The sequence below is a fragment of the Pelobates fuscus genome, chromosome 1 (genome assembly GCF_036172605.1).
Source record: "Pelobates fuscus isolate aPelFus1 chromosome 1, aPelFus1.pri, whole genome shotgun sequence".
Taxonomy (NCBI): Eukaryota; Metazoa; Chordata; class Amphibia; order Anura; family Pelobatidae; genus Pelobates; species Pelobates fuscus.
In genome coordinates this window covers 439387034-439402013 of record NC_086317.1, presented here as the reverse complement: position 1 = coordinate 439402013, position 14980 = coordinate 439387034, and the positions used below count along the sequence as shown (strand labels likewise).

Sequence of the window (14980 nt, the reverse complement as noted above, 5' to 3'; positions counted from 1 at the left end):
TATAATAAGGGGGGTGCATTTAATATGAAAGAGGTGAATTACGGTTGGACAGACATATAGCGCAAATGCCAGGTTTAATTAACATTTTGTTTCGTTCACAACTTGTACATTTGGCTGCGGTCTTAAGGGGTTAATTGGTCTCTTGAGACATCACCTCCCTACTGCCTATAATTAATGCTGCTGCCAAGCTTATTTTTCTCTCCTGCCTCTACTCTCATGTCACCCTTCCATCAATCGTCAAGTTGGCTCCCTGTGCCCTATAGGTTTCAATTCAAAACACTAACTTATCTACAAAGCTCTCACAAATCTATCCCCTGCTACATTTCTGAACTAATTCATAGATACAGCCCTTCTCAACTGCTCTACCGGTAACATTGTCCTATCTGCTGCTTGCAGACAGGAGAACTCCTTGCCGGCTGCCCTATTCCCATCAAACAGTCTGCCTCCCCCATAACTCTCCCTCTTACTCTTCAATCGTTTAAGAAGTCCTTAAAAACCCACCTTTTCAGAATAGCCTATGGCCTCCAAGAATGACTGCCATTACTTTCCCAACTTAAGTAGTGGGTCCATTCTCTGCTTCCCTCATCTTCCAAATCTGCTACTTTCCAAGCTTGTCACTTGGTTCCATTTTAACACACTGCTCTTTATATTGTGTTTAGGTACCTCACCTCTTCTAGATTGCAAGATCATTTAAAGCAGGGTGCTATTCAACCTATTGTTCCTGTAGGTACATGCTTACCTGGATGGCAGGCGCCTACTCTGCCGTAATATACCGGAGGGGGATGGGGTGTGAGGCAGGCAGCTAGCGGCAGGCAGGGAGCGCTTATCTTGCAGTTCTTAACTCCTCCCTTGCATGCCCTCTGTAATGCCGGGAGTCAGAAGATGACATAACTATAGCCATGGCATACTAAACAGTGCACAGGAGGAGTTGGGAACTGCAAGATTACAGCATAGTCCCACACTGTGGAAGAGGTAGGCTGGATGGGCGTCAAAAATTTAATTAATTTGTGAGTGCGCAAGAATGAGTGTGTGTTTCAGTGAGTGTGTCTATCAGTTGGTAAATGAGTGTGTGTGAAGTAGAGAGAGTGTAAGTGTGTGTGTGTCTCTCTCTCTCAGTGAAAGAGTGTCTGACAGTGAGCGTGTCAGATAAGAAAAAATGGGGTGGGGCTTGTACACGGAGAAATGGAGTTGTTGTCATAGAAACATGCATTTGTGGACATTGGCAAAGGGGAGGATTTAGTAAGATGACCACATCCACGCAGGGCACCCAATACATTTCTGCACCCAGTTTTTTTTGTGTTCTAATAATTAGTTCATTACAAATGTATATTTTTGCATCTCCCCTTGATTAATATAACTTTAACTATGGGGGGGGGGGGGGATGGGGGAGGGGGATGGGGCAAATAATGTAATAAAAACAATATTGCTTATCTGTGTACGCATCTAATTACCTTATCATAAGGCATTTGTGCAACATCAATTATGAACTGTGGGTTCTGATAACATTTTTCTTCTACTGATTGCCCACGTAAACTCACCTACTACATAGTGCATAGTGTTTTGTTTTCTTTGCCCCTGAATGCAGCCATCTCTCAGAAACACTGCTTGCCAAAGATCACTCTCCTTGGGTGGCACTAATGTATGATCCACATGTCAGAGCTGTTATCCGTTTTGAACTACAGATGCTCCTCACTTACCAACCGAGTTCTGTTCTTACGACCCGGTCAGAAAACGAATTGGTTGTTAAGTGAGGCGCATGTGCACCAGTGCAAGTCTATGTTCGGGGACATTTACCTGAATGTAGACATAAGCACCAGAGCAGGGAATCCCTCTAATCTACGTTCGGGGAAATCCCTTAAATCCCCACGCTAGAGAGCTGGTCGTAAAACAGGTAGGTCGCAAAGTGAGGACCACCTGTAATATTTTAAATTCACAACAACTGACACTTTAAGAAATAACCATGTCTACCTAATGACTACCTTACCTGATCTCCTGTACATTAATTACATTACACGAATATTAAGAGATAACAGCACTTCCGTACAGCGCTATGGAATTTGCTGGCGCTATATAAATGATAAAATAATAACATGCACAGCTATGGGGTTTGTTTCGACTCATCCTCTTGCTAAAAATGAATGACTGTCAAACTTGATAAAATAAAATCACCGTAAAGTAAGATAGTCAGACTGGTTGAACTTGCAGTAATGCATTAACCTCTGGTCAATAAACTACCAAAGTTAGTGCATGAAGCCTTTTGAATGACACTGCATATATTTAATCTAATGTTTTGTAGTGTGTTGCATACAGAGCTAAATGCCACTTATAACAATATAATCTGTTTGGGACAGTTACCATATTTGAACATATGTTCTGCATCTTTAACAAATGTATGTTGTGCTGTAGGACACCACTCTATTGAGTATATACAGAGGCAATAATTATTCTAAAAAAGGGGAGCTGTTGAAGTTTATTTTTTTTTATGTACTTTACACCTCAACTGGACTCCATTCATATTATTAACTAAATCATCAATTGTCAAATTAGAAAAAAATATATATTTTTTTAAATCTACTATATTTTCAGCTGAGCTATTTTGACCTAAGTTTTGTGATTCCGCTAGTGAATTCTTGGCAAAGCACTGTTTAGTCAAATAAACAAAACTATGAAAATTAATTAGTGGTAACATTTTGCTTCACAAAAAGAAACATTTCTGAAGTTTGTAACGCACAGTTCTACTCTAAACAAAAATGTCTTTTACAAATTTAGAATCAGGATTTTTGTTTTTTTTTAATAAATAGTTTTACTCTAAACAGATGTCTGAGTTTGCAACAAAGAGAATGGAGAGACTCTTTTTTTCCATTTCAAGTAAAATTTAACTATATGACCAGCGTAACAGTAAAATCATTATAGTGACGAAAGACGCATCTACAATTCATTACAAAAGGTTTAAAAAGAATCATAGTTTCATATTAACACTGAATTGAAAAAATACATTCCAGCGTTAACACACGTACACATTTCCAAAACTAATTAAGCAAAGTTGTTTGCACTCGTCATGCTGCCTTGCCATACATTTTAAAAACACATTTTTTTCATTATGAAAAATACAACATTAAAGGACCATTGTTAACTGTACAAAATAAATAACGTGTCTGATAACAGCTGATATTCTTGCAATAAACTGAATATTTGGAATTAGACAGTGATATTGTAAAGATGGCATTGATATTTACAAAATATATAGAACCCAATTCCATTTTTTGAGTAACTGAACAGTGATAAATAACATGGATATCTTACATATCAATATGATTTATCAAAACATTTGCAATTGTAAAATAAACAAATTCTCTTGGTTAAAGTCAATATAAGCTATGTGACTGAACAAAGGCAAATTTAAGAAACCATGTCCTGTTACCTGTTCAAATAGGCAAACCAGACTAGAATCATATGATCCAGCCATTCAGGAAAATGTCTTTTTCTGGCTTGTTTTTTTTTTCCCCATGAAACACACCTTTGTAAATATATAGCACACTGAATTAAATGGTGCAGAAGGTAGTGTATACATTCAGGTAAAAAAATAAAATAAAAAAAAAGACAGGACATTAAGTTTATGGTTTAAAGAGACACTAAGCACTATAACCACATTGAGGTACTTAATGAGCCTGGAGTCCCTTGGTACCTACCCTCCTTTCAATGTTTTGCCATTTTTGTTTTTTGAACGGTTTAATGCTAAATTAGCGTCCATGGCAGACCATAGCCTGGCCCACATTGGAGGTACAGGTAATTTGCTGAGATTACACTCTTCCTTAGTCTTGTCAATTCATACCAACAAAGATTGTGTGTGATAGGCTGGAACCAGTCAGCACTCTCAGCCAATGACTGCTGCCCATTTGTGCTCAGGCTAATGCATGCGCTTTAACCTGAGCAACACAGAGGGCTGGCTGCAGAAATCCTCACTCAACAGTTAAACCGTTCAGAAATTAAAAGGAGGTGCATTGCCAGGAGCTATTACCAGAAGTGGTTGTAGTGCCTAGAGCAGGGATAGGCAACCTTTGGCACTTCAGATGTTGTGGACTACATTCCCCATAATGCTCTAACACACATAATGCTGGTAAAGCATCATGGGAGGTGTAGTCCAAAACATCTGCAGTGCCGAAGGTTGCCTATGCCTGGCCTAGAGTGTCCATTTAATACTCTCACTAGGTAATTATAAACTGCAATTGTGTGACAATCGCATGGATTATTTCATAGCCATCTGTGTATCAGTTTAACTTGTTCTTTAACTCAACATCTCTAGTGATACCTACAGGCATGTGCTAAATAAGGCAGCTTACATAATTTGAAGTCACTCAACAAATACTGAATATTGGCCTCTAACAAAAGATTGTTTAATATTGTCAGCTTTGGCAACCAATCTGAAAAAAAATGTGTTATGAAAAAGACTAACTATTGGGCAATGTACAAATTTTACTGGTTGGGGTAAAAAAATAAAAAAGCGGGGGTTTACATAAGCTTTTAAAATAAAATATTTTTAACATCAAATTTTGTCTCTTGAAAAAATAATAAATAAAATCATATATTTTTCATATGGCAACGTTACAAATAAAGATGTGAAATGGATTAGTTTTACTAGTCTTCAAATAGCATTTACAAATTTTCTTCCTTCATTTTCTCTTTTCTCCCTTCATTTAATTTTTTTGTCACAAATCTTCAAGAAAAAAAAAAATCCTCAGAAATAAATAAAAAAAAGTCCAGGTTTTGTTTTTTGTGGGGAACTTTCCAAATCCGATTCACTAATTTTCTTGTCTTTTAAAAGCTGGTATAATTAGGTTCCCTTTATTTCTTGAATGGTGTAAGTTTTGTGATTGTGTTCCAGAAAGGCGAATTCTTCCTTTTAGGTTCAGCCAGTGCAAATACCTGCTGCTGAGGAATGCTGGTGGGGACTGTGATGTGCCGTTGGTGGATCGGATGTAGGTTTTGATGAGACGGTACAGAAGGAAATCCATTGTAAGTAACACCTGTATGAAAGCACACATTTTGTAAATCAAAAAAGAAAAAAAAATGAGCTAGAAGTCACATGCATTTGGTACTTAAAATGAACATCACATTATACAGACAATGGTAACCAAGTTCAAGATCTGCTACTCCATGAACCAAGTCATTTTAGGTCATTATACGCAGGAAGCTGTACTTTACTACCCTGATTGTGGTATCACAGATTGCTTAAATTAGGGATCTCTTCAGGAGTCTCTACTGACTATCAATAACCTTTTGAGGTGCCCTTATCTAGGTCCAACAATGAGGACTTTGATAAGGCTTGGTTAGCAAAGTCCTTGGACAAGCAACTCTGGGTGCCAAAATAACTAGTGATGCAACAGGCATCACTAATAGGAGGGAGATCAGCCTGTAGGTGTCTGAGACGTTAGACTATGCCAAATGTTCCAGGGTCAGTATGCCACAAAATTGCCAGTGCTTCAAGCTGCCATCAATTTATGAGTTTTTCTAAGTTCTCACAACAGTTTTTATTAGTCAATGAGTCTACGTCCTCTTTATCTATTCACTACATTCTTGTAATACATAATTTATAATTATGTAATTACCGTATGTACATCATGTAATTTATGCAGTAACTGACCAGATCAACCGTATCCGTTTTGCTTTTTATTTATTTCCACAAAATAGACTCTAAGACCATACAGTAGCCACTCATCCAAAAGCCAATATTAAGCATACCATCAAGTGATACAAACAGAGCTACAGCTGACCTGAAATTGAACAAATTCAATATGACCTTCAGTGAACTCGGTATTATCTTCGCGCAGTGACAATTCAATCTGGTTTTATGAGTAAATACAAAAGCAGCAATGTCACAACGCCAGGGTTACAAAGTGCCTGGAGGTTTGTTTTATTTATTTGTTTCAGGAATAGAAGTGACACATAATCATCACAATTAGGCAGAGCTTCACTGATCCACACATATATATTGATTAATGGGGACGGCTAAATCAGATTAAAACATTCTCTCCCCCACCCCTCCTCCTAGCACTGCAATCAGACCGTGAGGTTATCGCACAGCAGGCTAACACTATATGCTGCTGGAATTTTAGGATTCCATTAAAAAGATACTCTAGGCACAACAGGACCCTAGACCTTTAAATGTATGATGGAGATATTGTATTGTATTAAAAATAAATATGCAAAAATAACGCATTTTTAGCATTAGGAGAAAATAAATTATCACACTATTTGTGGCTGCATGTGTTCATGCTCTCTCATATGAAGCTGGCCAAGAGAGACAGCATGCTTATACCATAGAAGAATCTTGATCATCAAACAATGGGATATTATATCTGCATTCATTTTTTGTTATGGAAGGAGATGAACTTCCTTCCTAGCCTATTCAAGAATTATGGTTAATGGTGCTCGGAATAACTTTTTGACTAAATGAAAATCTGTTAAAGGGTACTCCCGGCATCAGCTGACCAGTTCAGTCTTTTGAAGTGGTCATGGTGCAAGGCCATGTGAAGACTGTGTTTCATTATGGAATTTGCATACTTCTTTAATGAATTAATTAATTGAGAGTGCTCTTCTGAAGCCCTTAACTAATAAATGATCATTACGATCAACATCTCGCTTTTGCCAAAGGAAAATATATTAATAACATAGAAACATAGAATGTGACGGCAGATAAGAACCATTCGGCCCATCTAGTCCGCCCAATTTTCTAAATACTTTCATTAGTCCCTGGCCTTATCTTATAGTTAGGATAGCCTTATGCCTATCCCACGCATGCTTAAACTCCTTTACTGTGTTAACCTCTACCACTTCAGCTGGAAGGCTATTCCATGCATCCACTACCCTCTCAGTAAAGTAATACTTCCTGATATTTTTAAACCTTTGTCCCTCTAATTTAAAACTATGTCCTCTTGTTGTGGTAGCTTTTCTTCTTTTAAATATAGTCTCCTCCTTTACTGTGTTGATTCCCTTTATGTATTTAAATGTTTCTATCATATCCCCCTGTCTCGTCTTTCCTCCAAGCTATACATGTTAAGATCCTTAACCTTTTTTGGCAAGTTTTATCCTGCAATCCGTGAACCAGTTTAGTAGTTTAATATAATCAGTTTCTGTTAAAAGTAAAAAGTTTAAAGGAATAGTGGTCCCCTTTTATGCATTGCTCACCTTTCATCTTGCCTTGCCTTGATTTCTTAGCATTGTGCATTGCTTGTTTCTTTTGGTCTTCTGAAATCTCCATTCCTAAAATAAAAATAAAAAACGTATTCATGAATTCCACGAACACATTTAATTTACAATAAACAGAAAGTTTTACTATACAGGAACACATTTGCAAGCTTTTTATATTATTAGGTATAGAGCGATGTTTCCAAATGAAGAAATAGTATTCATTGCTTTTGAGGAAGTGACAGCGGGAACAAATAACCTTCCCATTCATTCTTTACGTCCTGCTGACTCATAAATGTAAAAGTTAAAATAAAATAAAAATATTACACATAAGTTATACCACGCAATACCAAGACGCTGCAATCCATGAAACATGAAGGGGAAGGGGGAGAAAAGAAGTTAAAGGAACAGTCTCACTGCCACTCCTCATTAGTGAGGATCTTGGGCCAATGGAATGCTTATCATAGAGAAGTATTAAACAAACTTAGATTCGTGTGTGCTTTAATCAAAAAGGTATATGCTGATCAACTCTATCAGTATACCAATTTGGAGTTTTTTCAATAAAACGAAGCTGCTACAACACGAACATAACCGGACTGAGGAAGTCATAGGACAGCGAAATGCGCATCTCGACTACTATAGACTTCACCTTCATATCTGGTATTTAATAAGCTTGTTTTATTGCATTTTTTTTTTTTTATATTGAAATAAATATCAGTTATTAAAAATCAACTTGGACTCCAGCAGTTTTAAAGAAGGGTGTGTGTGGTCCTTAACCACACTAGGCACCTTTACGGAGCCAGCATACAGGCTCCATACTTTTGAGTATAATAATTGCGGTTTATTCACCATATGGAAGTATAAGGATATCTGCACCATTACTGTGTTTCTTTTAACCCGAGTAATACAAGGAAAGGAAAGACACCATAACTACAAAATCCAGAAGGGGGAGTGTTCGCCCATAACGGACCAATAAGCGATACATTTCAGAGCTAGGTTACATAGCTCTGGAAATTGTGAGTGTGCAATTGGCTTTTTTTCCCCATATATCTTGCAATGGTTTTTAATGTTTTTACACTATTGCAGTTTATTTCTCTATTTAAAGGAACCCACACAGAATTGAAGTGCCTCAATAACAAATTAAGCCAAGTGTCTTTTATTACATATTTATATATGAATTGTCTATGTATTACACTAAGATAGCGCTCCACTATTTTCTGTATATATCATAGAGAAGTGTTGGATTATTCTCAGAGAAGTTTTTAATTTAGTGCTTCTCTGCACGTGGCATTTACAGTGTTTGGCATGACTGAAAGTCTTCAATGAGGAGGCACCTCTACTGGCTGTCTAACTGATGGATTGATTGACTGACAGGCACTAGATGCATTCTGACTCTCACACAAACAGCAATGCTTAGATTTGTTAGAGTGCAAAGACAGGATCTGTGCACCCACACCCCCATATTAAGATGTAGCTGTTTGGTGGTTAGAGTGTCCCTTAAATAAAATAAACATTTTCAACAAAACTTATGAGACTGTGGTTTTCCCTCTAAAAGCAAGCATGTCCGAAACCATTTAGGTTATAAGATTAACAACATTCTCGAATACCTCAAAAACCACAGATCTTTTTTTCCCAATTTTATACACTTTCAAAGTATATAAATAAAGGTCTACACGTCGTAAATCAACACCAGGAGAACAGATTTTATAGGACTTCCCGAGCTTAATGTCTAATTGGTGCATCTTTTAAAATCTGTTCTTGGAAATCTGAAATGTAACTTATTCTCTGATTGTGCAGATTATTGACCACCGTGCACTTGATAAAAATCTGAAATTAAGGCTTTTCTTACATTTTTAATACAATTTCAAATCATGTAGTTAAATCATTGTGCTGACAGAACGTTTAATAAATTCTCATAAATAAATATCGAATTTTAATATCTCTCTACCGATATTTGGAATGTAGTAAAAAAAAAAAAAAAAAAATTGAAATCTACATTTATGGGAATTTTTGTTAAATTCCAGACACACACAGATTATTTATATATTGATGAAGGTATAATCTTGACCGTCACGGCAATCTACTGTCCAGACACAAAATAATTTCAAATTAGAAGGTTTGGGGACCCTGCTTAGAGCATGACATTGGTAGAGTTATTCACTGAACTCTGAATTTTCCCAGATTAAATCTGAAATATAATTTAAAAAAAAAAAAATGAGGCTAAAATAGCTAATCAGGAATAATTTGCCAATTCAGATATAGTCACAACTAGTTATTATTGCTTTAGTCTCACCATTCGGATTTAATTTGAGAAAATTTGGAGTTAAGAGTCTTGCCCTCTGTCCTCCCCCATAGTGTGTGTGTGTGTGTGTGTGTTTGTTGACTATATGTAATGTGTGTAATATGTAGAGTGTGTCTGCCATCTGCTTTTGCCACTATATGCATTAATAGATATTTTAATTTGTAATTCTAGAATGGTAGTCCGATTTCTCCCTGGACAGTGAGAGAGCTAGGATTGGCTAACAGATGTCACTGACCAACTAACTTGCATGCAGATCACTTGTAAAAGCAACAAACCATGGAAACTTGAAACAAACCTCTCTGTTATTATTCCCAAACTGTTATATTACTAGATATGCCTACTTTAAATCTCACTGCTATTAGCTGATCCGGTGCTCTAATTTATCCATCTGGAGATCCATCTGCCACTTGCTGCCTATTCCTTCACCATATTAAAAGGAACACTGTAGTCACCAGAACAACTACAGCTTATTGAATTTGTTCTGGTGAGTAGAATCATTACCTTCAGGCTTTTTGCTGCAAACACTGTCTTTTCAGAGAAAATGCAGTGTTTAAATTACAGCCTAGTGATAACTTCACTGGCCACTCCTCAGATGGCTAATAGAGGTTCTTCCTGGGCCAGTGCTGCACTGCCATTCAGTGTCTCCACCTTCTGCATGCAGACACTGAACTTTCCTCATAGAGATGCATTGATTCAATTCATCTCTATGAAGAGATGCCGATTGGCCAGGGCTGTTTTTGGCTTGTGCTGGCTCTGCCCCTGATCTGCCTCCTTGACAAGCTCAGCCAATCCAATGCTTTCCTATGGGGAAGCATTGTGATTGGCTGAGATCACCACTACTGACTACAAGGAAGCAGATCAGGGAGAGAGCCAGCAGCAGTAGACTGGAATAATGGTAAGATTTTACTATATTTTAGAAGGCAGGGGGGCCAGGGGAGATAGATGGTGTTTTTAACACTATAACATATTTGTATTCCTGACCCTATAGTGTTCCTTTAAAAAATATCTAAAGACATGTAAAACTCAGTACATACCATATTAATATTCACTAGAATTAACCAATAACCTCAATTATTAAAAATGTTGCTTTAAAAAGTGGAGAGTGATGGCATTTCATCTTATTACCATATTTGTACAAACTATTCCACATATATTGTTAATAAAAATAAGCAAACATACCCATATCTTTGTCCTCTTGCACTCTTTTGCGCTCATCAACGAAGGCCTTCAGCCATCGCAGCTTGTCCTCTTGTTTTTTTGCACAAAACAGATGAACTTCATCTGTCTCTTTGTTTACTACTTTAAACGCGTTTTTAATGTTTAGATTGAAGTCCCTGTCTTTCCCATCTTCCACATCAGCAAATTCCATTTCGTCCATATCAATACGACCTTTGTAATACAAAATGTCCCTGCGAAGTAAATCCTTCTTGCAGAACACCAGCTGATGGTCAAATAAAAAGAATGTCCTTTGTTGACTTTTTCCTTGCTTGAAGACCTTAGTCAATTCTCCTGAGTGGATCAGCTCAGAACTTCGAGCTAAAACATCTTGCCCCTAGAAAGTAAGAAATAATCATACATAGATAAGAAAAATGTTTTTGTTTTTTTTAGAATTATCTCTCATTTGTAGAGCGCCTAAATGTTTCAGGAGAAACAAATGTTCCTAAACTTTCCGAACTAGATCCTTATGTAATAATGAGAAAAGTAATGATAAATATAAATTTTAACCAAAATATATACAATATTTATGCAAATAATTATTTGGAACTGCTTCCAAAAAAGTAAAAAAAAACTCTGTCTGGGAATCTTTCTGATAGCAGCATTTGATTGGAGAAGAGCAGAGTTTGGCCGCGTATGCATAACTCCAATCCATTGCTTCTCATCAATGGAGTGGAGGAGATCACGTAGACATCAGCAAGCCTCTTCAAAGGCAGAGCTGGCAGCTACAGCAGAGGAGTCCCAGCGATGGAAATGAGGTGAGTAGTCTTTATTTTACTAAATAAACTAAACGCAAAGGACGTGGACAAAAGGCAGCCTACAGTCCCAAAATGCCAATTGTTATTTTTTGGATGATATGTTCCCTCTAGGCAGTACTGTATTCCAAATGCAGAAGTAAGTTTCAATGTTCTGGCTTTGTGCCACTTCGGTGAAATTGAATAGACTCATCATGTTGTGTGATCATTAACTTCAGTAATAATTACAAACCCCTTTGGCTGAGGGGGATGGGTGTCTGCTAGATGCTCCACACTCTTGGTTTATTTTCACCAAGGTCCCAAAAGCACTACCCGGTTTCGCCATCTACTTCCACATAGCCAGAACAATTATGTGTGTTAAGTATATTATTATTTTTTACATCTCTTAATTTGCCTCTATTTCTTCAGATCAAAGTGATCGGTATAGTGACCAATCATATGTTTTTTTTGAGTTGGTGAACAATAGTCTCTTACTTTCATTCGATTCTTTCATATTCCCCTAAACGTCCTCTAATTTTATTTTGTGTGTGTTAGAATAGCCATGCCTATCATTAGTTGGATTTCAAGTTCTTAAGTCACAACATTAAATATTATTTAAAAAACAACAACAATTGAATTATAGGAGTTTTTCTTAACCAAATAAATAAAACGATAAATGCCACTTACTTCCCATCCTACGATAGAGACCTGCCAGCAAGCGATCTTGTCTATACTCTCCAGGCGCCTTTTCCGCTCATTAATTAAACAAGCGACATTCTTCATGACTTCATACGCTTCTTTTATTCTGTTGTAATCACTGCAAAATAAACACCATTTACTATCTGATTAAGTCAGTATGACAATTATAATAATAAAGTGTTTTAACGCTGGTCATAATTCATACCAAGCACTAACGCCAATCCACGTGATGAAAATTATTTTCTCTCCATTGAAGATTTACTTTATATGTTTGATCCTTTGTATCCTTTCTTCCTTACAGTAGTAAAGTGTGACTTATCAGATTTGTTTTTTTGTTTGTTTTTTCACACCACCCAAGTCTTACAGCAGCCTTACTCTTATACAGATATAGTTTTTTTTATGGTTTTGATGGCTGTTAGAGGCAACATAATCTAGACCAGGGGTGCCCAAAAGGTAGTTCCCAATATGTTGCAGAACTACAACTCCCACAAAGCATCATAGAAGTTGTAACTATAAAACATCTGGGGATCCACCTTTTGGGCACCCCTGATCTAGACTTCTAACATTCCCTCTCTTAAAACTCATGTTTACATTCGATTTCCTTCAAATTTCCTCCTTCTATTCATTTCTACTGCAGCTTCTGAAACAATATTCTGTGCATTTTCACTTGCATTCTAGGTGAACCCTCCACTATCTTTCCATAAGCTCCCAACAACAGATCTTTCACTATAATTCAACACACACCCTGAAATATGGTTAAAATTGGATGCGGTTCTACTAAAATGCTATGGACTTGAACAACGATACAACAATAAAAGTCAAATGTAATATATTCTAGGTTCTTGTCCTCCAAGTTTCTGGATGGATAAAAATGCCTTCACGTCCCACACAAAAAAATTATAATTCTATTACCGAGACCAAATCACATGCAGTTCCAATTGACTTGCAAAAGCACTATCTGAATATGAAATGTATTTGTGTATTTTGTTCTCCCCGAACTCCCATCACAGAGAGATTGAAGGTTGGGGTCAGTAAAATTAAACCTCTCGCTTCACAGAAAGAATACTCTATTTTTCTGCTGTCACACATGGCTACTTTTTAGACTGTTCCCCCCCGCTGGGCCAAAAAAAAAAAAAATCCAATCAACAGTAGTCTTATTGTAAATCCGAGGGGCCAACCCGTTAACTCAGACCAAGGAAAGTTCTTGGTCACACATTATACCAAAACCAAGGTTTGATAAGAGGAACAAAAATTAAGAATATGTTTGGAAGTCAAGGAAACGATAAGCAGGGAAGACCTCAAAACAATGTGGACAGCCAAGAAACATGAATGTCCCAATTCACGAGTGAACACTGACAGCTTGTACTGATGGCTGAGAAATATTTCGTAGAGGGATCTAGGCGACAAGTACAGCACATCCCGTTTATTGGTTAGAGTTTCCCCCCCTGTTTAACTGATGCAAAGGTTACTTGACTTGAAACTATTTGCAAGTTCTAGAACTAAAGTGTATCATCAAAAAGGATTCCACAAAATTAAACTTCAAGACTGCAGACAAAGGTCTATTTTTTGGGGAAGGAATTAAACATTTGTATAGAAAATATACAGTGTTCCTATTACAACTAGAGCAAACACACATCATAGAAACATTTTATACCAACAGCTGGTAAAAATACAAGACCAAAGAAAAACAAAACTACCAAAAAACAGAAAATACCAGAATTACGGAGGACGTTCTTATTACACACAGAACAGATGCACACATAGAAGTAAGCAGATGACTTCTGTTAGAATCTAACAATGCTACAATGTTCTAGCCATGTCACACCTCAGATGGGGCCAGCAATATTTTAGAAGAGTGCACATTTTAACGCAGAGTGTGAAAATAAACATTGAATTATTTATTTATTGTTAATTCTACGTTTTCTTTATTAAACATATAGTTACGTAAAGGGAGGCCTGTAAATTGGAATTGCATCATATCTGCTTCAAGGATATGTTGCCACTTTTATAGGAAGGCTCACCTGTGGTCTTGTGTCGTATACTTAAGTAACTCTGCCAACTGTAAAGGGTATTTGCAGATCTTCTGTACGGGAGTCAGAAGAAATCCATCAATAGCTATGTCGATCATCTGTTGCAGCAGTCTGCAAGCCTCAAAGAAATGTCGATATTTGCTATGCTTCATCAAGTTTGACAGCTCTAAACAAGCGTTTGGATGGTTGTTACAATACTCCGAGTAGATTGAAAAACCAACTTGCTGCACAAGAAAGAAATTAACAGAAATGAGAGAGGTTCGAAAATAATCATATGTGTATATATTCACATACATGTATACACACAAACATACACATGAAATACACATTTTTGCCCTCACTTTGTTTTCCCCTACTTACACCAATTAGACACGTGTACTGATCTGATGTAGCTTTAATCCCTGTCTCACAAATTAAAGGAACACTATAGTCACCTAAATTACTTTAGCTAAATAAAGCAGTTTTAGTGTATAGATCATTCCCCTGCAATTTCACTGCTCAATTCACTGTCATTTAGGAGTCAAATCACTTTATTTCTGTTTATGCAGCCCTAGCCACATCTCCCTTGGCTATGATTGACAAAGCCTGCATGAAATAAAAAAAAACTGGTTTCACTTTCAAACAGATGTAATTGACCTTAAATAATTGCATCTCAATCTCTAAATTGAACTTTAATCACATACAGGAGGCTCTTGCAGGGTCTAGCAAGCTATTAACATAGCAGGGGATAATCTTAATTAAACAGAACTTGCAATAAAGAAAGCCTAAATAGGGTTCTCTTTACAGGAAGTGTTTATGGAAGGCTGTGCAAGTCA

At 36.9% G+C, this 14980-nt stretch overlaps 1 protein-coding gene across 2 annotated transcripts in view; it reads right to left on the bottom strand.

Moving 5' to 3' along the window:
- Nucleotides 1-4493: 4493 nt before the first annotated feature.
- SPATA13 (spermatogenesis associated 13) overlaps nucleotides 4494-14980 on the bottom strand; it is a 52147-nt gene continuing 41660 nt past the window's right edge. For both annotated transcript variants that reach the window (XM_063429724.1, XM_063429715.1), the window contains 5 exons: nucleotides 14157-14389; nucleotides 12124-12253; nucleotides 10667-11039; nucleotides 7186-7260; nucleotides 4494-5024 (listed from right to left, as the gene is read on the bottom strand). In XM_063429724.1, coding sequence (XP_063285794.1) covers nucleotides 4843-5024; nucleotides 7186-7260; nucleotides 10667-11039; nucleotides 12124-12253; nucleotides 14157-14389 — 993 coding nt within the window. In that variant the 3' untranslated portion in view covers nucleotides 4494-4842. The remainder of the gene's footprint in view (nucleotides 5025-7185; nucleotides 7261-10666; nucleotides 11040-12123; nucleotides 12254-14156; nucleotides 14390-14980) is intronic.